This window comes from Branchiostoma floridae, chromosome 17, assembly GCF_000003815.2.
Source record: "Branchiostoma floridae strain S238N-H82 chromosome 17, Bfl_VNyyK, whole genome shotgun sequence".
Classification (NCBI taxonomy): domain Eukaryota; kingdom Metazoa; phylum Chordata; class Leptocardii; order Amphioxiformes; family Branchiostomatidae; genus Branchiostoma; species Branchiostoma floridae.
The window spans coordinates 3,059,202-3,079,840 of record NC_049995.1 but is presented as its reverse complement, the minus strand read 5'-3'; the positions used below and the strand labels follow the sequence as shown (position 1 = coordinate 3,079,840).

Genomic DNA, 20,639 nt, shown 5'->3' with positions numbered 1-20,639 from the left:
ATTCATGACCTTTCAATGACTTGCTACCAACCATATTCCATTTTACCAATCTGATTGCTTCTTAGAAGAATATGACTTTCCCACGTTTGGCCTGGTCCAAATTACTGATGGCCTCACTCCCAACCATGGTTTGGAGAAGGTTGGGAGGCCACGGTTGGCTATGTGTGACAGGGGCTTAACTCCCAAACAAGGTCTGAAGAAGTCGGGAGGCCATGGTCAGGTATGTACGACAGGGGCTTAACTCCTAACCATGGTCTGGAGAAGGTTGGGGGGGCATGGTCAGGTAATACTATGTAAGATGAGCTTAACTCCCAACCATGGTCTGGAGAAGGTCGTGAGGCCACGGTTGGCTATGTGTGACAGGGGCTTAACTCCCAACCATGGTCTGGAGAAGGTCGTGAGGCCACGGTTGGCTATGTGTGACAGGGGCTTAACTCCCAACCATGGTTTGAAGAAGGTTGGGAGGCCCGTATTTGCTTAACTCCTGACCATGGTCTGGAGAAGGTTGGGAGGCCATGGTTGGCTATGTGTGACAGGGGCTTAACTTCCAAACAAGGTCTGAAGAAGTCGGGAGGCCATGGTCGGCTGTGTGTGACAGGGGCTTAACTCACAACCATGATCTGGAGAAGGTTGGGAGGCCATGGTTGGCTATGTGTATCAGGGACTTTTAAATTTTAAATCATGACCATGGTTCACAGAAGGTCGGGAGGCCATAGTTGGGTATGTAAGATGGGCTTAATCCGAGAAGGTTGATTGGCCAAAGTGAGCTTTGGGTGACACTAGTGATACTTATCAACTCAGCAATAAGGACCTTTTTCTTTCCGTTGGCTTTTTTCTCTAAGACTTCTTCTCCATCCTCAGCAGACCACAAGGTCAAGTTATCTCTCAACTGCTGCATTATCAAGGTCGAGTCCTTGTAACTTTCCTCGCTCAGAGTATCCAACTCCGCGATCGCATCGTCAAAGGCAGCCTTTGCAACCAGGCAGGCCTTCTCCGGCATATTCAATTTGTCGTGATAAAACATTGCCACAGAGAGCTGTGACTGCAACACTGTTGGATGGGTTGGGGGAAGCTCCCTTTTTGCAGTCTCCACTGCAGTGGTGTAGAACTCCAAACTGTGTTCAATGGCCTTTTCTTTGATCTTTTCATCGAGCACTTTATTCTAGAAATCGAATAAAAAATACTATGCGACATACCATCACAATCTTACTTCTCACACCAAAAAAGCAAACTAGTAGGTGATACTCTATAACCATCATCATGGTAAAAAGAACTAGTGTTAAACCCTATTACGTGTTATTTCAAAAGTCGCAAAATGTGTAGCGTTAAAGCAAGCCAAAATTGTTCTTTTGCACAAAAGTACAGCAACTTTCGTAAGGTCTACATGTATAACAACTACTTACAGTACAGTTAAACACACATATATGGATATCTATAGGTATGAATATAAAATGAAGTCTGTATGGTCTTTCCAATGCCTCAGTATTTTCCATGCCTCATACAACAATACACACCTCTGCCTCCTCTTCCCCTTTGTCCCTCTCCCACCCCATGTAGGATAAGATGTCCACACTCTCCTTTTCCACCAGTTCTGCAATACTTGGACCTTCACCGGTTGTCAGGTCTTCATCCTGCATCAAACAATCATTATGTCATAGGCCACACTGACTTAATTCTATGAATAACATCCGTGAGTGTGTTGATTTTCCCCTTTTCTCAAAAAACAAACAAACTATGCCCACGTTTGTCCTTAAACCACCCCTGGTTAATCAGAATTTTATAACTGTCAGAGGATCCGCTCCTCAGGGTAAGGGGGCACATGGTCAGGGGGTTCCCCTCTTTGAACAAGAATAGCAATAAATGAATAAATACTTATTGAAATGGTGATGATTGTATCTTACAGGTTTACTGGATGTGGACCATAAGACAAACCAAGCCGGGAAAAAATGGTCTGGATGTTTAGTCCTGTGGTTTGGCAGAATTTTTGTTTTCATGGATTTTTTTTTTCGCTCTGGCTTATGAGTTATTTCCAGACTTACAGTTACAAGTACAAGTACTGTTCCCTTGGTGTCACCAAAATCTTTCTCACCTTTTCCCTCTTCTCCACAGCTACAAAGCTGGTGAACTGTGTGACGATGGAGTACTCCTTACTAAGGTCAATAATGTATGGCTTCAGCCCCATTTTCTTGGTCTGGAGAAAGAGAGGAAGATAAGCATGTCAATTATCTCTAAAGCCATCTACAAAGTTTTTTCAACCAAAATTCATGAAGATCCTGCTCCTGCAGTTACAAATAAATCTGCCAAAGAGCCCCAAACTATACCACTTTTTCACAAGCCAACTAAGTATGTCAATTATCTCTTAAGCCATCTACATAGCAAAAATTGTGACAATCCGTCAACCCCTACCTGCCTTACTCTTTTTTTCGAACATCGCCTCCTACAGTTTAAAAAAAGCTGCCAGAGGGCCCAAAATTATACCACTTTTTCATGAGCCAAAGACCTATCAACCATTAGAAGATCATGACCGCAGAATGTACAAATGAGCAACGAAAACTGTGCTACGGTACTAAAAAGACAACCACCAAGCACAGCCACACATGACATGAGGAATACCACACTGATTCTCAATGTCAGGATTTGAAACACACTGACCTCATGGTGCATCCTGTCTGAGTGCAGGGTTCCGTCCTCCCAGTCTCTGATGACAGCACGGGCCGTCAGCTGGTGCAGGATCTGGGACAAAACTGTGTGGTTAGTCCTTTGAACCATTTAGTCAGGTTGGAAAATCACTATTATAATGTAACATTTCTTTTATTCACAACCAGGAACTACTGACTGTCAGCATCTGTCATTTTATATATGACAACAATCATTGTCATCAATACGTTATATTTGGGAACGCATTAATGGCTGTCATAGTTCCTAACGTGCATTGCTTGCAGCGACACCTTCGCCACAAAAGTAGCCTGTAGTAGCCCTCAGAATTGCTCTGAGGAAGGTGACAGACAGTCGCCAAAATGTTGTATGACTGTTCTTATTCTGTGTTGTCACTTCAGCTGTTGCTTTTTTTCTCTTTTGCTCATGATATGTTAAGTATAGATCTGAATCCTTAAATAAACAATCAACAAACAAATTAAAATGCTAAAAAATATAACGCCAGTTCATCTTTATCTGCGCGGTAACCTATAATATAGCTTAATATCTGATTCTGTTGTTTTGCAACAATAGATAATTCAGGGATATCAAGTTGACGTATGGTAGTTTCAATCTGCATTTGAAATTTGAAACCACAATCCATTGACCCGATATCCTTAATACTTCACTTTTAAAACAACAGATATAGGTTACCCCATGGATAAAGTTGAAGTAGCGCTAATAACCTGGTTACAGGAAATAACCCAAGCTATTAAAAAGAAATGTGGCCTCCACCCCTGAGGTGTAGCCAAAAACCTGCCCCACCTTGCCTGTGGTGATGCTGAGTTCAGTGGTGGAGACCATGGTGCTGATTTCCCGGTTGTTGATGACAGCCTTCAGGGTGGCCTGGAATAAAGGAAAACAATCAAATCTATTCATCTTAGAATTGTTAGCCACGTTTTAGATTAGCTTGATAAGTCAAGACTGACTGCAGAGTGTCTTTGGCTTCGACATCTGAGGGCATCTCATCCCACAAGCAAATAGTGGAGAGTAAGAGGGAATTTTTATTTTTACAGTCTTACAAGCGATGGACATGAGATTTGTATTTGTACGACTGTACTTAGCTCAATAGGGCACGGATGTACAATAAAGGTAATAATTCATTCATTACATTATTCAAATTTGTCTTTACATCCTATCTACTAAAAGGAAGTCTTTCACTACCACAAGGTATTCAATCTAATGAGTATGGATATTGTGAATAAACCAAAAGAGCACCACATTGGGACCTAGTACATCTTCCAAAAATAGTTTCATCAGGTTGGCAGAACATAGGAAGTTGTCTGACAGACATGGAAACGTCAGCACGTAATAGACATTCTAGTTGTGCAAAAGAAATCTTTGATTTCCTAGGACCTGGTACAAATTTGAATACAGGAGTCTTAAAGTTTAGATTTTACAGAGATACTACATGTATATTGAAATGCTTTGACCTGAGTGCAGTGTGGGACGTAGCCATACACCACTTGACGAGAGCCGTTGAAGAGAGAGACGATCTGATTGGGGGCTTGGACAGGAGGCGGGGCATCATCATCCCACTGCTGCCAATCAACTGACACGGACGTCAGGCCCGGCTGGGCAGCTTTCCACAGCTGAGACTTCACCTGGGATTGTAACAGGGTTTTAGATACATCTATGTAACGTTATGTATGTCAAATATACATATTGGAGATGATATTTTTGAGATAGCAAACACACAAGCACACGCACACACACACACACACTCACACACATACACACACACACTCACACACACTCTTTAGGTGTTTGAAACAATCTTGAGAAGGCCTCTATTACAATGTTTTCCTGATGTGGTGGTATCATAGCACAAAGTAGAATTGTGAGGGTTGATGTTACATATTTTCCTAACTACAAAGTTTAGGAACACATAATTGTATACAGATTAACACTACATTAAGAGAATATATTTACATACATCTGTACATTTAGATTTAACATTCATAAAGAAACAATAAATGCTACCTTCTTTTCCCATTTAGACTTGGTTTTATCATCAAAATACTCAAAAGCGCCCCCTCCCACTCTGGCTAGGGCTCGCAGCAGATGTTTGTTGGAAGTTGACCTAAAAACAAGCATCAAGAATTATTACGTTGTTGCTACATTTTGAGCAGCAAGAATTATTACGTTGTTGCTACATTTTGAGCAGCAAGAATTATTACGTTGTTGCTACATTTTGAGCAGCAAGAATTATTACGTTGTTGCTACATTTTGAGCAGCAAGAATTATTACGTTGTTGCTACATTTTGAGCAGCAAGAATTATTACGTTGTTGCTACATTTTGAGCAGCAAGAATTATTACGTTGTTGCTACATTTTGAGCAGCAAGAATTATTACGTTGTTGCTACATTTTGAATATTAGGAATACAGAAGTTATGTTGGAAGACCACTGATTTTTGCGATCTTCTTTATGAGTTCTGCAGACATCATCATGTTCAACCAATGTTTCCAGTTCCATTTCACAAACTAGCATCGTCTCATTCTGCAAGTTCACATGGATGTCACTCAAAAACAGGGCTAGCCCTTCGTAATATTCCATAGGCTAGTTGGGCAGCCCTGGCTGTGTGTGCTAAACAGCCAAACCAATAAATAAAAGAAAGAAACAAAAGAAACAAAACATCAGGAAGAAATCTCCAAATCGTATCCTGTAGAATGATTTCATAGTCCCATCCACCTCGACCAAAATGTAGAAATACAAAATAAAATCCTCCTCTCATTAGTCAAACTTCTGATTTTTTTTTTTTTTTCTTTCTAAATCATGTTCGTAGGGCCTGATGTTACCATCATGGTGATGAAGAGCGGCCCATAGTGATAACTGTAGCAGCATCTCTTCTCCCTAAGTCAGAAACATCAAGCTTAAGCAAGCTTGACTTCACTGACTCAATATGCAAAGCAGGGGTTACGAGGCTGCTCGGGAAATTCCCTACCCCATTTTGGCCGGAATGGTTTGATCCGCCACATCGCACCATCGCACATGTGGCGGGTTCTTTTACGTGCCCGTGGTGTTGCTCTCCCCAGACACGGGACCTCCATTTAACGTCCTATCCGAGGGACGACTCATTTCCACTTGAGTAAAGTGAGGAAAGTCGTGTAAAGTGCCTTTCCCAAGGGCACAAGACCGGCAACACGGCAGGCGGATTCGAACCGGCGACCTCTCGGTCACGGGCCGAATACACTACCACTGTGCTACGCGGCCCCACCCTGTCATTGGTTGAACTGCTAGTTGTGATGGACAGCCAAGATCAGACTGTTGTTACACATTGACTTGTCTTTTAGTAACAGTAGAATGAAGTTCTGTACACTAAATCCCCACCCCACAGATGAAGACTCATGTCTCCTAGTAGTGTCATTGGTTGAACTGCTAATTATGATGGACAGTCAGGATCAATTTGTTATACCTTGAATCTTGAAGGGTCAAGGTTCAAGGTTAAGGTTCAATGTTCAAGGAAAAGTAAACAAAATCTTAAAGTAGAATGAAGTTCAGTTCGCAAAATCTTGTGAGATGTGTCCTTACCCCACCCCACAGCTGAAGACCCTTGTCTCCCAGTAGTGTCATTGGTTGAAATGCTAATTATTACAGACAGTCAGGATCAGTTTGTTATACCTTGAATCTTGAAGGGTCAAGGTTCACTGTTTAAGTTCAATGTTCAAGAAAAAGTACACAAAATCTTGTGAGATGTGTCCTTACCCCACCCCACAGCTGAAGACCCTTGTCTCCTGGTAGTGCTGGTGGACGTCGCTAAGAGTCTGGTCAGGGTTGTTCACGTGTCCGTCAGAGATGAGGAGCACGTTCCGCGTTTTACCCAACGGCGGAAGCAGGAAGAACCCACGCAGGGGCCTCCATGCATCTGTGTTTCCCTTGGATGCTTTCAGATTCTGAGGGAAAAATTGCAGAAAATTGGTCAGTTTTGTACCATTTCAACATCTTAATACGATGTAAAATGTATCACTCCTGAAATTTACCTAAAAACAGTTAAAGGTGTATGGATTGCTGTGTTCACTTCTGATATTTAGTAACAGCTAGATGGGAAATCTCATATAAAATGCCAATCAGTACCCAGATAAGATGTAATGAAATTAGTTAGAATGAGACTGCTCAATGCGTCAGCCAATTAGCACCAAGGAAAGAGCCAATCAGCACCAAGGAAAGAAAAAAATAGAATCATTATAAAGAGACTGCCTCAAGTCCCAGCCAATCAGCACCAATGTAAGATGAAATAGAGTGATTTGAAATGAGACCACCTCTGTAATAGCCAATCAGCACCAAGGAGAGATGAAACAGAATGACTTGAAAGAGACTGCCTAAGTCCCAGTCAGTTGAAGAGGGGCTGCTTCATAGCCAATCAGCAACAAGATAAGATAATTTCAAACATTTAGAAGAAGACTACCAATGTAACAGCCAATCAGCACCAAGGACAGATGAAACAAGATTTCATTAGAACAGCAAACAAAAAGAAACAATATACCGTTTTCTTGCCAAATAAACCATGAGGAACACTTACATTATAATATATGCTCAATAACAATGAGATGAAGACTTGAAGACTATACCTGGATAAAGGTTTCAGCCTTGGAGACATTGGACTTGGTTCTGGACTGGCTCACAGCAAACAGTTCCTCATATCCTACAAAATGAAATTTGTAAAGTTTATAAAGAAAAACTAGTTACATCACAATAACTGACAATACCTTACAAGGACATGAATAATGACAATATCCTATCAAACGTTTAAGATTCAGTTAATCCAGTTTTTCTACAGCAAAAGTAAACAAAATGGGTAGAATATAAAGCATAATTGAGGCAATACTTTCTTCAATGTCTAATAGGCAGTACAGCTTCAGTATTTGCCTTGAATGCTTTTAACTACTTATCATCAAGTGTGCTGGGGTCTTTAATATCCTCATATAAAATCAAAGGCACAAGGAGATAGAACACATTCAAACAGAACAGTACATCATTGACTTTCTACACTTTAAGGAAAATTAGACATCCTGGTAGGATGATACTAAAGAAATCAGGCTACTTTAGAGAATTTACCCAGTTGCCTAACTAATTTCTTATTACATTGTCAGCATTTTTCCAGAATGAAAATCATTTGAAAACAAACCTGTGCCAAAGGCAACAACGTTAAAGCTACATTCCTTTGGTAGATGGCACAGACAGAGCAGGGCGACTTTCTTGGCTGCCTCCAGAGCCGACCCCCGCATGGAGTTGGACCCGTCCAAGAGGAGGATAACCTCATGACCCTGCATGACCTCTGCTTGGAATTCTGGGTAGAAGGTCAGCATACAGGCCTGTGTATGAATAGATTTTTTTTTAATAAAATCATTAGAGATACATGTAGCAGACATCACCCCCACATAAGACTTAGTATAACTTGTTGACCCTCGCAGTCCTGTGTATGAAGAGGGTTTAAAAAAAGAGATGGCATACTTCAAGCCTTGAACCCAACTTTGTTACTTTTTCAGTCCCTTAGATAAAAAGAGGAAAGAGTATCATCAACTGATATGCTGCTATATGATGATATTAATCAAAGAATGCATATCATCAGTATCCATGCACCAACTGTGTGAACTGCATTGTATCTCTGTTATACACTTAGTCTGACCCTTGTCTCTTCTCTCATGACCTCAATGAAAAGCAGCCTGCAGGAAAGTTTGAGCTTTCATAAATAAACAAAGTTCAAACAAACCAGGGCTCTAGCCAGCATCTGTTTTTCTGTCAGTTGACGGAAATTTGCTGCGTTTGAAATTTTAAAACCAAAAATCCTTGGTGGAAGCTACAGGCGGCTTGGGGACGCCGTCCACGGCTGTAAAAGCCACAAACTGTTTGTTTAGCTATTGCTATTATTGTTGACAAAGTGTATCGGTGCCCTTTCGCATACAATTATCTCATTAAAAACCCGTTTTTCAAGGTCTCAGTTCATTCTCTCTAACTCCTGGGATAGTGTTTTTGCGACAATGGGAATTGGCTGACGGAAATAAATTTCGAGCTGGCTAGAGCCCTGAAACAAACAAACAAACAAACCAACCTGGCTGTCCTTGTCAGGGTGCCGCTCCGCCCACATCCTGGGTACGTGGATCTCCGCCAGCCCAACCTGCAGCAGGAAACCAGCTCCCAGCATGCAGTTCTTCTCCAGCTCCACTACAGCCTTGCTTGCTGTCCTCTGATTGGTGGAGATAAAGAGAAAATAAAAATTACTGAAAAATTATGCTGAGTGTCCCACAGTTGATCATTTCAATGAGGTGTAAATTGACTAGAAAATTGTATGTGCAAAAATTAGATTACAAAGATCATTAGATATCTACTTTCAGTTAGAATATAAAAGGACAGCAACCAAAGAAAATGAAAGGACATTATTACTTAGTAGCCAAAAATGACAATTATGACCTCCCAGCACTAGATTTAGTCTGCTGATTGGATTATTGTTCTCAGGATTTCCAACTGGGTGTAAGGGTCAGCATTTCTAAAGGAATAGCAAGATGGTTAAGGATGAAGAGGAAGTTCAACAGAATGACCTTGGCTGAATAAAAAATGGGCTTTGGCAGTACTCTAAGACAAGCCTGGTATCCTACCGATATAGCTCCCAAGTCTCTTTTGTCCTCTCTGCAAATTTGCTCAGGAGCTATAATACGGCTGAATACCAGGCTACTCTAAGACTTACCTTTACTCTGATTTTATGAGATGGTGATTGGATTGTCCTGATGTCAAAGGGCATCTCCATGGCAACCTGGAGGGAAAATTCTTTCCCAGCATCCTTTTCCACCTTGACTGTTTCCAGGTCCTTTTGGATCTTCTCAGAGAGTGAATCTTTCTGTTGGTGGAAAATTAAGCATTAAAAATCTTTGAATAGCTAGTTATGATAAAATATTACAAATAAACACTCTACATATTATCTCGAAAAACAAGAGTTCGAAGTCCCTATACATACATTGTAATTATATGTCCATTGTATATTGATTACTTCCTGCTACTCTATAGTGAGTAAGTCTAGCATGTGGAAATGCATAACTGCAAATAAACAGACAAAAAAATAACCTCCCCGTGAAATTAGTACCCTCTTCCATTGACCTGATGACCTGTCATGTCTGATACTTTCATGTACTGTCACTCTCACAAATTTTACACCATTTTCCCACTCACTTCCTGACACTCAAAATCTACTGACAGTGTATTCAAGACCAAGAACATAACAAACAGACACTCCGTAAAGTATTATGTATTACTGTAATTGCATTTTAGTCGCGGGGATTTAATTTCGCGTTAGCAGGAAAAGGGACTTTTCGCGGTGGTTTTAATTTTGCGTAAACACCATAGACTGCAGTCTAATACCATTATAGAAAAATGTTCGCGGTGAACTGGTCACCGGGAAAACCGCGAACATTAATCCACCGCGAACATTTCTGCATTTACAGTATGTACAGACAGCTTTACGACTGTACATATGTAAATACTTTACGTTTTGTGCCCACATCTGAACTGTGAGCAGCGACACCTGTCCTGCAGTACAATGTGAACCATTCAGAATTGCCCATACTCAGAAGAAGGTGACAGATGGTCACCAAAATGTTGGTGAGAATAAAGCAATGGTTGTGTATAGTCTTTTTATTCAATAACAGACAGACCAAAAATGGATCCTTGTACACGGAGGCAACAAAGCCTTGTTGCCATGGTAACAAAGTTCTAGATAAACACACCTGCCAGGGAGCGACGCTGCCAGGTAGTCTGAAGCAGATGTTTTCTCCCTCCACTGCCAGCTCAGCGACGTAGGTGATCTTGATAAGCACACTGGCTCTGGGGGGCAGGTTCCCTACACTCACTGTGAATACATCCTAGAAAAAACGCATTATGATTAATAACAATTGTTACTGTATGTAAAAGGAATGTGTCATTGAATGTATCTCTTTGACACTGAAACATTGTTTGTTGGCGCAGTGACAAGAAGGTAGTAAAACATTCACAAACTGACCAGTGGTAACTTGTCATTTTTCTTGTCATATGGTATACGGTAGGGGTTCCACCAGGATCCCTACTTGGCCCTCTTGTATATTACTATGATCTTATTGTGACCTAAAACTCTGTATAAGGCAGTACACAGCCTTTTGCATCAAACTGTATGACATAATTTCTACAAAATTCTTTATTATGACTCACCTCAGGGGTTTGAACACACAAAATCTCAAATACAAAGCAAACAGTTTTACCCACAATGCTATTGCACAAAATACTACAGTACTAATACTGCAAAAATAACTGTTGAATTTAAGTCCTCAAGAATCTTACAGGTGTTTCTTCGTCCATGAGGTACGCTCCATGTCCCTCGCTGATCGCCTGTCGGTACTCGCGATGTGCCTCCTCTTTTCCCTTCACCTCTCCGACCACGTGCTTCCCGTTGATGAACGCTTCAAACCCGACCACCGCCGCCATGTCGTCTAGCGGGAAAACGTACTTGGCCTCGATGGCGACATTGTTTTCGTTCTTATAGGACTGCAACACAACAACCTACAGAGGGGAAGAATTCAAAACAGTTTATTTAATAATAGTTTGATTTTATATCAGCCTTTCAGCCAAGCAATTTTCAAAATGTTACGTAATACAAGATAATTCAAGCAATAGTGGACAAACATAGATATAGTGTATTTTTTTTCTTGTTTTACCGGTCCAAGAAAAACAGACCTGATAAGAGTCTGATAGAAAATGAACAGATTATGGCACTGGTCTACACGTTTGGGAGCTGACGAAATGTCCAATGAAATAACAAGAGTGAAGTAGAGTTTAGTTTTACTTTGTAGTTACCATAATTTCTTCAGGACGAAGGTTTTCACAGACAATCAGGTCGAAGTTCAGATCCAGACCTGGACATGATCCTCTGGACATGAACCTGGAGACAGTACCCAAATTTTCTGTACCGGTACCCACCCCTCAGCAGCAGTTTCATCAAATAATGGATACAACTTATAGTTTACCTGTGCAGCTAAGTCCAGGAGCTTGGCTCTGACGTGGACAGACTTGAGCGGGACGGGGGTCTCCTCCCCGTGTTTGGAGATCAGCCCACCTGTCACCTTGTCCAGAGGGTCAGCAATGTTCTGGACATCTTCAAGGGCTAGATGAAAAAAAAAATTGCTGCTTTTCAGTAACAGTTAGTGAAATCATTGTTCCTTTCAAAGTTTTAACAAGTTTTGAAAACAAAACTTGAATCCTGTTAAATCAATAGACTATATAGAGCTGTAACATGCAATAGATGCATGTTCTAATTATTATTTTACTTTTTATTTTCAAGGCATAAAACAATTAAGTTAGTCCTAATTCTAAGTCCCATACTTATCATATATAGACTGAACGAGGTGGTAGCTATATCTCTACAGGCCTTAGACTACACAGGACCACCACAGTATGGGGTTAGTCCACTGTTGTGCTTTTACACTCTTTGTCATAAGTGTTAAGTGCTGAAGAAGTCATGTATGTACCATTTTTTCAAACCAGGGTTTGAGCCAACCTCCCAAATACAAAGGGAGCACACTACTTTCTATGTCCAAGTTTATCTATTAAGAGTTTGTAAGCCTGTAATAATTTTATAGCACTTACAGATCTTGTTTGCATCTTCCTCTGCCTCCACTTCAGGTGTCAGCAGGTGCAGGTACGCAGTCTCATCCACAGGTGTCACCTGATCACCTGGCAATGAGAACTCCACTAGGTACCTGCAACAATGGAGAAATTCAGGTGATGAAGTGAACATCTGCAACAGCACTAACAATGTAATCAAGCAACGATTACACCAATAATTCACACCACACCAGGGATGGCTGGTTTCAGTGTTTAATGGGAACCAATGAGGAAACTCTGATGGGCCCCTGAGAACCCAGGCCGCAGAAAGAACTGAGGCAGGGGTAGGGAGAGGAGGGTGGGTCGTGAGAGACGGTGTTTCCCTCCGGCTGTGTTTGGGTAGCGGACCCCTACGAAGCTTTCCTCGTGGCGCAAGGTACCCTGGGACCAGTGCAAGGCCACTCACTCTCGGGTGCAATCCCCTGGGATACCGCCGTGAGGCGCCATCCCAACCAGGTTAAGGTACAGTGAGAATTGGTTGGTTAAAAACACTGTGTAACATCAACTTATGAGTCTCATAATTCCATCAGATGCCATAAGACCTCCACATAGAGGCATTCTTAAGATTGTTTTGAACATGTCACATAAATAACTGAAGTGTATATGCATGTACCCAAGGATTTTTACATATGCTGCATTCATATACAGTAGAAGCCACTTAATTGCACAGCCTATTTGCCAGTGAATTTTGTGCAATTGTCCGGCTGGTGCAATAATGCAAAGTTATCCAGCTGAACTGCGCCGGTTGGGGATTTGGGGATTTCGTGCGTTAACCCATTGTGCAGTTGACTGGCTTCTACTGTATGTAATGTCTGTATCTCTTTAAATCACTTTGAATTCATGTCTTTTTCTCATTTGGGGGTATTATGGTACCCAATACAATTATGAGAATTGATGTTAGGGCAGTGACAATCTCCACTTCTACACAAGATACAAAATTATGGGAATTCATTGCACATACCTCATTTTTTGCTGTTCAACATTGTAGATGACATATTCATCATCCTGTAACATAATATCAATATTGGTATGTAACATATGTAATATAGTACCAAAACTCATGAAGCTCTATCAAAATCTTTATGTAAATATCAAATCATTTTGGCAATATCTGTCTGAGATCTATTTCATGAAACACAAGAAAAATCTCCTGATAGCAAAAGAGTAAATGAATCAATGAATGAATCAATCAATCAATCAATGAAATCATGGTTTCACAAAACAAAGATATATCCGTATGTAAGGGAAACACATTTAAAAGAGCAGCAAATATGTAATTTGATGAAAAAATTCCAGTAAGTCAATTCTTCGGAATCGGAGACCAATTTCTTTATCATAAAAAATCTCCTTACCTCAACATCGTTGAAGAGATTCATTAGTCACGTATGTGCACTAATAGACTGAGGTACATGTGTTTACCTTTAAAAAGCTGTCACTGCTTAACTCCTTACCTTAAACTCTGAAGTGATCTCCTCAGTCCCCTTGACTCCATGCACACTGTTGTACCCCTGAGGTGGTTGTGTCAGGCTGGTGTCGTGTTTGTACACATCCTTACACTTCCCCAATGCTACCTCACTCACTACCATGTATCTGGTACCTCTGTGCTTGTTGGGAGAGGAGTATGCTGCACTGGTGCTGTAAAAATGGACCATGGTTGAATAGCAAGAAACAAGAAATCAATGGTGTCATGCCTCAATGAAATATTCTTTTTTTTAGTTTATGTTAATTTCCAGTTTTAGTCATTATTACTGCAAATTTCTTTTTGATAAAGTCTTCAGTAATTTCCCCACTGGCTCCTAGGTCATACATGTACTACATACATATAGCAGGAAACTGACATCAGGAAATAACTTTTCTGGGACCAGCAGCCACCAGTAGTAACTGACTAAATCTTTTAATTTTGATGGACGGCATTTCAGCACCATGTATCAAACATTTTCACTGGCTTATGGAAAACTGGGAAAACAAGAGTTTCATCAATCAAACACCCTCTAATTGCACCACACGACCCTTACCTTGCATCTGAGAAGTAGATGCCATGTCCCAGCATGCCTGCGTCAGTTCTGGTTCCACCAAAGTCATCAACAACGACCTTGGGGAGCAGCAGACCTCTGAACAACACACGTTTCAAGGTCATGTTTATTTGTTTAACGTGTAAAAGAGACAGACAACTAAAAATAATGCTAGTTAGTGAATATTACAACTGTTACTAAATACTAATGTGATGACTGTATAGAGATCATTTATTGCATAAGATCTAGTTTCACAGGGTTAAGGTTATATCAACTCCTTTGGTCATTCATTCTTAACAATTCTAAGTGGAATTTGTTATCACCAAGTACAGTAGGGGCATCTTCTCTGGGTAGTTTTAAAGAACGCTTGCAGATAGATGTGCAAAAGTTAGGGGTAACGAGTCGTTTGGTGTAATATAACCAGCTGCTGCCGCGCCGCGTGCCTGCGAAGCTGGTGTGTTACGCCAAACGGCGGTTATACCGGCTATATAGATACAGATACAGATACAGAACTGAAATCTTGCCTACCTTGACAAGATGCCAACAAAGTTCTGTGCCTGTAAAATATACAAAAGAGATTTATTAATTGAAAATACATAGAAGGAGCTTTAAATGCAGGTGCCTTAACTTTATAGTTAGTAAGATAGACTGATATAGAAACTTTTTTTAAGAATACTAAGTTGTTAACTTCTCATTAGTCACTTTTGAAAAACATGATTTAGTAACAAAATCATAGTAAGAAAACAAAGAGTTTACCTGTGAGGAGTGGAACTTGGTTTGGACATTACCGATGGCAGAGTTGAACCCAGCTTCCTCCACGGAGCGACACACCCTGAACACGTTCTCAACTCTGATGGATTGCCCACTGAAAATAAGGAGTGTGGTTGAACTTTACCTTTTTTAAAAACTCCTAAAGAAGCTGTTTAACTTATTTCTGCTACATGTATGTCCTTTTCATATAGTTGAAATTTAATAATTAATAAAAGCTTTGGCCATGTGTGTCTATCACAAGCATGTTTTTCACCTAGAGATCTACCACATTGGATGGTGCTTATACCCCCCTCACATTAGGCGCGATTCGATCGGACGACGACTCTGCGAGCTCTAAATTACAAGGAGGCATGACCCTGATGCCGACGAAGAAATGGCAGAGTTCCCCCTTCCCGTCAGGGTCATGCCTCCTCGTAATTTAGAGCTCGCAGACTCGTCGTCTGATGGAATCGCGCCTAATGTGAGGGGGGTATTAACAACACAATCATGAACCCTAAAAACTGTACGGTGATTGAGAGAATACTGGGTGTATTACTGATGACAATATGATTAAGATACGCATTCCAATCACTGTAAAAATAGTAGATTCAGGGACTTTTCAAGCAACTTTCAAAATATCTTGAGATGTTTTATGAAGCATTTTAAGATTTTTCTAAAACATCTCAAGATTGAGGCAAAACATCTTAAGATCAAGTCAAAACAAGTAAGAAGATCTTTAAGTTCAATAAGCTTACAATGTATGTAGCCTATTAAATAGAATTTAAAACTTTCAACCGCTCAAACACTCTCACTCACCCCCTCACTCCCTCACTCCCTCACTCACACTCTCACTCACTCACTCACTCACTCACTCACTCACTCACTCACTCACTCACTCACTCACTCACTCACTCACTCACTCACTCACTCACTCACTCACTCATTCACTCATCACTGTGACACAATGGCCTTACCCCTTCCCTTGGCTGGAGTGAATCGTGGACTCCATACTACGCCAGTCTTCGCTGTCCCTGTCCAGTGGTTGGATGTTACACCTGAGGGCGTGATACCTGGCGACGGCGCTCGGGCGAGACGCCCAGCTGGTGGCCTCACTCACGCTCACCATGTCTCGAATCAGCTGGGAAAGGAAACATGAAAAATTAACGTTAAACACTTTTGCATTCCATTTCTAAATTCAATGTTATTATATGACTATGCTAGAGTTCATAAACTTCAAAGTAATCTTCTAAGTAAAATATACAGCTGCTTTGATTTTGTACAATCTTGTACTATGCATTGAAAACTACAAAATTAATATAGCACATAACCTATATGTCAGATTCCTTTCTAGCAAAATTTCAGGTTGTTTGATATACTGTAAATGCAGAAATGTTTGCGGTGGATTAATGTTCGCTGTTTTCCCGGCGGCTGCTTTACCGCAATTTTTAAACCACCACGAACATTTTTCCATAACAGTAAGAGACTACAGTGCATGGTGCTACCGCGAAATTAAAACCACCGCGAAAATTCCATTTTACCGCTACCGCGAAATTTAATCCCCGCGAACTTATATGCATTTTACAGTATCATGACTTGTTGGGACATGTCTTGTATTCCAGGTATTGCTTGACTGAAGTGTAACATATCATGTTTCTAGGCTATCACAACTGAACCCTAATTTGTTTTATTTCCAGGCAATCCCCCAACTAAAGCCTAACATGATTTTTTTACCTGATTTGTTTGATTTCCTTGTTTCCTTGTTTTTCATATTAGTTATATTTCAGCCATACATAGTATGGTGAAATATATTGTTATATTTCAGCCATACATAGTATGGTGAAATATATTGTATTCGTAATGTTTCTTTCTTTCTTTCTTCTTTCTCCTGTCAAATCTTCAAAGTGATTCATCTCCGCCGTTCGTGGACCGAATGACCTGAAATTTGGCACAGGGGTAGAATGGGCCAATACCTTGATGCTTTTTTCTCAGTTTTTTCATATCTGCCTCTAAAATGATTTTATTGAGATTTTTTTGGTCAATTTTAGACCAAAACTGTATATTTTGGCCCCTGTACCCTAATATTACAACCAAATGAGCTGAAATTTGACAGAGATGTGCCTTGATAATGCCCCCATATAAATTCGATAACACTTTTGGTGTACAGTACAACAAAATGCTTATTTTTGCGATTTTTTGACCAATTTTTGACCAAAAAAGGACACTTTTGGCCCCTGTACCCTGGTATTACAACCAAATGAGCTGAAATTTGACAGAGATGTGCCTTGATAATGCCCCCATATAAATTCAATAACACTTTTGGTGTACAGTACAACAAAATGCTTATTTTTGCGATTTTTTTTACCAATTTTTGACCAAAAAAGGACACTTTTGGCCCCTGTACCTTGGTATTGCAACCGAATGAGCTGAAATTTGACACAGATGTGCCTTTATAATACCTTCATATAAATTCAATAACACTTTTGGTGTACAGTGCAACAAAAGGCTTATTTTTTGCGATTTTTGGCCAATTTTTGACCAAAAAAGGACACTTTTGGCTCCTGTACCCTGGTATTACAATTAAATGACCTGAAATTTGGTATAGATAGGCATTAGATACTTGGTAACAAGATTCAAGTCAAATTTTTGACATAAACAACTTTAAAATGATTAATTTTGGCACTTTTCTGAGGGGAAATTTGTTTTCTTTTGGCCTCCTGACGTGACCTTCCGTGACCCCGCACAGAGCCACACCTGTGCGCGTCAGCCGGAGAGTTGATTGAATCAAAGACCTAGCCAATCAGCGAAGAGGAGGCCAAAGGCTAATTAATATTCATAAGCGGGGCCTCATGATCCCGTATATAGCAGTGTTCCCGCCAGGGGGAGCGAAGCCCGCCTAAGGCTCTCGCATTTTAGACTATTCAGAAGGCTTTATATTGTATCAGTTCTTAGGGGCATATCTATGATAATCGCAGCAGTCACTTAACTTCTCTTCAGGAGTTTAGCGTAACACTATTTCAGGTCAAACCGTCAAAGGCAACTAAAAACAAACTTTAACGTTACTGAGTTCAACAGTACTTATAACTTGTTATCCGAAGTTGAAACGCTAGCGATGGTATTTTCGCTGCGCTGTTAGCTCCGTGCGACTGTTGTTGACGGTCTTATAACGGTATATTTTGCACCCCTGTACCCTGGTATGAGTAACATTTGGTATAGATAGGCATAAGATAGTTGGTAAAATGATCCAAGTAAAATTTTTGGTATAAAGTACTGTAAAAGGCTTAATTACAGCACTTTTTTAGGGGAAATTGGTTTTCTTTCGTTCTCCATGCCATGACCTTTCGGACGTGCACCCCACAGAGCCGACATCTGCACCTGCGTCTAGCCGGCAGGAAGAGTTAATTCAATTAATGGTTCAGCCAATCAGCGAAGAGGAAAGCGAAGGCTAATTAATATTCATAAGCGGGACCACACAATACGTTAACTTGAAGACTCAGGCCGTACAGACTTCTCGCCAGGATTTTTTCAAAGCGTCGGACAGGGGTCCGGGGGCCGCCGAATGTCCCTGGCGGGGTCCAGGGGCAGGGCCACTGTGGGGGGGACCCAGGTGGGCGAAGCCCCCCCGGAAGCTCTTGCATTTTAGACTATTGAGAAGGCTTCTTTTATCAGATTTTTTAGGGCCATATCTACGATAATCGTAGCAGTCACTTACTTCTCTTCAGCAGTTTGACTTTAAAATATTTCGGGTCAAAGCTTCAAAGACAACTAAAACCTCATAAACAACAAACTTTACTTAGCTCAACAGTATACAAAAATATTGTACGGGTTGCCATCCTTAGTTGAAGCGCTTATTTATAGCGCTAGTATCTTCGCTGCGCCGTTAGCCGCCGTGCAACTTTTACGTTGACGGTCTGATATCCCTACGTCGCCGCCTCGCTGATATTCCCACGGACATGTTTCAAGAAAAATACCCAGCAAAAAACGCTGTTCTGCGTCAAATTCTATTCTATAAAACATGTGGGACTCAGTGTTACAGTCTTAATATTTTGTAGAAGCACCGCTGTAGGAAAGAAGGTCCAAGCAATGTAAAACATCACGTAGCATGAAGTTCGCTGTCAACTGGCACACAGCACATGACTGTTTGAAACTCTAAGTCTAATCAACAGCCGTGTTTGATTGATAGCCGGCGGTCCTTTGATGAAGTCGGCGAAAGGTGCGTTAGTTAGAAAATCTGCGTTTAGTTTTGATACGTAATTATAAGTTAGACAGTGGCGAGAATGATTATTTTCTCATCAATATTTCTCTTCAGAATTATTTGAACTTAATTGTACATCTAAACAATTGGCTTACCTGTGCAATGTTTATATGATTAATAATCAGTGTACTGAAATCATGTGTAACGTATGGCTCCTAGTCAATAGATCAGCATTTTCTCTATAGTGACCACCTGTCTATAGTGGCCACATTTCCTAGTGCTGTTGTTGTTTGACATAAACTTTGAACATTTAAATTGTAAGTAACTTTAAACTGCCAGAGTTTCAGCCCAATAAAACACTCTCAGCACCAGGGTATGAACAGACTGACCAGACAGACGAAAATAAATCCTCGAACAAGGTTCAATTGTATCTTCCGGGTCTGGCAGGAAGTTGTTAAACTAAAATAAGAATAGGCTCGATGGCTGATTGCATACAAAGGAAAACAGTTTAACAGTTTTACAGCTTGAAGAAAACAAACGCTCCTACAGTACCTGCACCTGCTTGATAATTATTAAATCGTATGCCCTACTTGAATAAAAAAAAGTTCACTGCAATAATAAATGTACCAACATCACAAGGAGCTTATACTTTTTTAAACTTACACCTAGTTATCGTACTGAAAATTGTTAATGACATTACATGAAGTCATTCAACAATTTTCAGTCATGATGAAAATTTTCTGAATGGAAGGTGTGATTATTGTCATTTTCTGAAAAATAGAAGCAAGCTCTGTTTTTACCTGGAATCAATTCACAATACCAGTCCACTTTGGGGGATAATGTACTGTTAAGATGATGTTCCATTTTTGCGCAGGGGTGATTTGGAACAGTCCAATGTTGCGTGGGAAGGGGTATGGCTGAAATATGCTGTATTTGCTCTTAAGCAAATGTTGGCCTTTCTAGTTTTTGGTTGATTTTGGTAGTTGATAGCTAATGATTCTTAAAACTTAGAGATCCTACCTTTTTTCTCAAATCCCAAGTTACTTGTATATGTTTTGTCTATTTTGTTTTGTATTTATTATTTCATTTGATCATTTGTAATACAACTTCTATTCCATTAGTATATTTCACATGATGATTTCAACTTATGTTACATGTATGTGCATTTTTCGTTCACTTTAATTATGTATAATTATTATTTCTGCAACTTATTTCTTGGGGAGGCCAAAGAAAAGCCACATAGGCTTCTGCCCACCCCCCGCATGTTCTTCATCTCTGTATACACATTTGTTTTTAAGCCATGCTATTATGTGCGAATAAAGAAAGAAAGAAAGAAAGAACATGTCCTGTCTCCAGGCTATCTCAGATG

The 20,639-nt window shown here is 40.4% G+C and overlaps 1 protein-coding gene across 1 annotated transcript in view; it reads right to left on the bottom strand.

Annotated features, from left to right (window-relative positions):
* LOC118404511 (protein mono-ADP-ribosyltransferase PARP4-like) overlaps positions 1-20,639 on the bottom strand; it is a 40,616-nt gene that overhangs the window by 12,093 nt on the left and 7,884 nt on the right. The window contains exons 10-31 of the mRNA XM_035803635.1: positions 16,053-16,216; positions 15,085-15,193; positions 14,857-14,885; positions 14,332-14,427; positions 13,768-13,951; positions 13,278-13,321; positions 12,299-12,411; positions 11,680-11,816; positions 10,997-11,215; positions 10,411-10,545; positions 9,378-9,527; positions 8,745-8,879; positions 7,821-8,007; positions 7,264-7,337; positions 6,401-6,588; positions 4,678-4,777; positions 4,128-4,298; positions 3,460-3,540; positions 2,653-2,733; positions 2,090-2,191; positions 1,515-1,631; positions 812-1,162 (exon numbers count right to left, since the gene is read on the bottom strand). Of these exons, the coding sequence (XP_035659528.1) occupies positions 812-1,162; positions 1,515-1,631; positions 2,090-2,191; positions 2,653-2,733; positions 3,460-3,540; positions 4,128-4,298; positions 4,678-4,777; positions 6,401-6,588; positions 7,264-7,337; positions 7,821-8,007; positions 8,745-8,879; positions 9,378-9,527; positions 10,411-10,545; positions 10,997-11,215; positions 11,680-11,816; positions 12,299-12,411; positions 13,278-13,321; positions 13,768-13,951; positions 14,332-14,427; positions 14,857-14,885; positions 15,085-15,193; positions 16,053-16,216 (2,967 nt within the window). The remainder of the gene's footprint in view (positions 1-811; positions 1,163-1,514; positions 1,632-2,089; positions 2,192-2,652; positions 2,734-3,459; positions 3,541-4,127; positions 4,299-4,677; positions 4,778-6,400; positions 6,589-7,263; positions 7,338-7,820; positions 8,008-8,744; positions 8,880-9,377; positions 9,528-10,410; positions 10,546-10,996; positions 11,216-11,679; positions 11,817-12,298; positions 12,412-13,277; positions 13,322-13,767; positions 13,952-14,331; positions 14,428-14,856; positions 14,886-15,084; positions 15,194-16,052; positions 16,217-20,639) is intronic.